Here is a 2,238-nt window from a genome sequence, read left to right as displayed (position 1 = left end):
CGGATCCATAATCCCATTTTTTTTTTTTTTTTCATTTTTTGCAGGTTTTATCGGGCGACCGTGAGGGCTGAAAAATCAGGGGCAGCTCTGTGGTGGATCCATAATCCCATTTTTATTTTTTTTTTTTTAATTTTTTCCAGGTTTTATCAGGCGACCATGAGGGGCTGAAAGATCGGGGGCGGATCCATAATCCCATTTTTTTGTCATTTTTTCCAGGTTTTATCGGGCGACCCTGAAGGGCTGAAAAGTCGGGGGCAGCTCCTTGGTAGATCCATAATCCCATTTTTTTTTTTCTTTTTCATTTTTTCCAGGTTTTATCGCCTCTGATATGACCTCCAGGAATTCCAGCACGCAATTGTGGCTCATCACCCACTACCACGAGAACGGCTCGCTCTACGATTTCCTGCAGAGGACGGCGCTGGATGTGGAAACGTGCCTGGGTTTGGCTTCCTCCATCATCTGCGGGCTCGTCCACCTCCACGTGGAGATTTTCGGCACGCAGGGCAAGCCGGCCATCGCCCACCGCGACCTGAAAAGCAGGAATATCCTGGTGAAAAGCAACCGGCAGTGCTGCATCGCCGACCTGGGTGAGGTGGAGGGGTGGGGTGTGGGATCCTGGGAATGGGGGGGATACCCCTGGAATGAGGTATCCCGGGAATGGGGTACCCTGGGCATGTGATATCCTGGGGATGTGATATTCCAGGGATGTGGTACCCTGGGGATGAGGTACCCCGGGAATGGGGTACCCTGGGGATGAGGTATCCTGGGAATGGGGTATCCCAGGGACAGGGTTCTCCAGGGTTGTAGAACCCCACAAATGTGATATTCCAGGGATGTGGTACCCTGGGGATGAGGTATTCAGGGAAGGGGGGGGACACTCCATGGGTGTGGTACCCTGGGGATGAGGTACCCCGGGAATAGGGGGGACAGCCCGGGGATGAGGTACCCTGGGAATGAGGTATCCCGGGAATGGGGTACCCAGGGGATGTGATATCCCAGGGATGTGATATTCCAGGGATGTGGTACCCTGGGAATGAGGTATCCTGGGAATGGGGGGGACACCCCAGGAGTGTGGTACCCTGGGGATGAGGTATCCCAGGAATGTGATATTCCAGGGATGTGGTACCCCAGGGATGTGGTATCCCGGGGATGGGGTACTCCAGGGGATATTCCAGGGATGTGATGCCCTGGGGATGAGGTATCCTGGGAATGGGGTACCCTGGGAATGAGGTACCCCGGGAATGGGGGGGACACCCCGGGGGTGTGGTACCCTGGGGATGAGGTATTTTGGGGGTGTGATATCCCGAGGATGAGGTATCCTGGGGATGTGGTATCCTGGGAATGTGGTACCCTGGGGATGTGATATCCCGGGGATGTGATATTCCAGGGATGTGATGCCCTGAAGATGAGGTATCCCAGGAATGGGGTACCCCAGTGATGAGGTATCCTGGGAATGTGGTATCCCAGGGACAGGGTGATCCAGGAATGTGATATCCCAGGGATGTGATATTCCAGGGATGGGGTACCCTGGGGATGAGGTATCCCGGGAATGGGGTACCCTGGGGATGTGATATTCCAGGAATGTGATATTCCAGGAATGTGGTACCCTGGGGATGAGGTGTCCCGGGAATGGGGTACCCCAGGGATGAGGGGGACACCCGGGGGTGTGCTATCCTGGGGATGAGGTATCCTGGGAATGGGGTACTCCAGGGACAGGGTTCTCCAGGAATGTGGTACCCAGGGGATGTGATATTCCATGGATGTGGTACCCTGGAGATGAGGTATCCCGGGAATGGGGTATCCCAGGGACAGGGTGATCCAGGGTTGTGGAACCCCACAAATGTGATGTTCCAGGGATGTGGTACCCTGGGGATGTGATATTCCAGGGATGTGATGCCCTGGGGGTGAGGCATCCCAGGAATGTGGTACCCCAGGGACAGGGTTCTCCAGGAATGTGGTAGCCAGGGGATGTGATATTCCAGGGATGTGGTACCCTGGGAATGAGGTATCCTGGGAATGGGGTACCCTGGGAATGAGGTACCACAGGAATTGGGGGACACCCCGGGGGTGTGGTACCCTGGGAATGGGGTACCCTGGGGATGAGGTATCCCGGGAATGGGGTACCCCAGTGATGAGGTATCCCGGGAATGTGGTATCCCAGGGACAGGGTGATCCAGGGATGTGATATCCCAGGGGTGTGATATTCCAGGGATGTGATATTCCAGGGATGTGATATTC

General features: G+C 55.3%; 1 protein-coding gene across 1 annotated transcript in view; it reads left to right on the top strand.

The window, feature by feature from the left end:
- Positions 1-2,238, top strand: part of LOC130587410 (serine/threonine-protein kinase receptor R3-like) — a gene marked incomplete at both ends in the record, with an annotated part of 11,284 nt that overhangs the window by 3,642 nt on the left and 5,404 nt on the right. Inside the window, one exon of the mRNA XM_057388383.1 lies at positions 309-587. Coding sequence (XP_057244366.1) covers positions 309-587 — 279 coding nt within the window. The remainder of the gene's footprint in view (positions 1-308; positions 588-2,238) is intronic.

This window comes from Malurus melanocephalus, unplaced genomic scaffold (genome assembly GCF_030028575.1).
Source record: "Malurus melanocephalus ecotype Western Australia unplaced genomic scaffold, MMel_1.1 scaffold_1871, whole genome shotgun sequence".
In the NCBI taxonomy this organism is placed as follows: Eukaryota; Metazoa; Chordata; class Aves; order Passeriformes; family Maluridae; genus Malurus; species Malurus melanocephalus.
The sequence above is the reverse complement of the archived record's forward strand: the minus strand, read 5'-3'. Positions and strand labels throughout refer to the sequence as shown.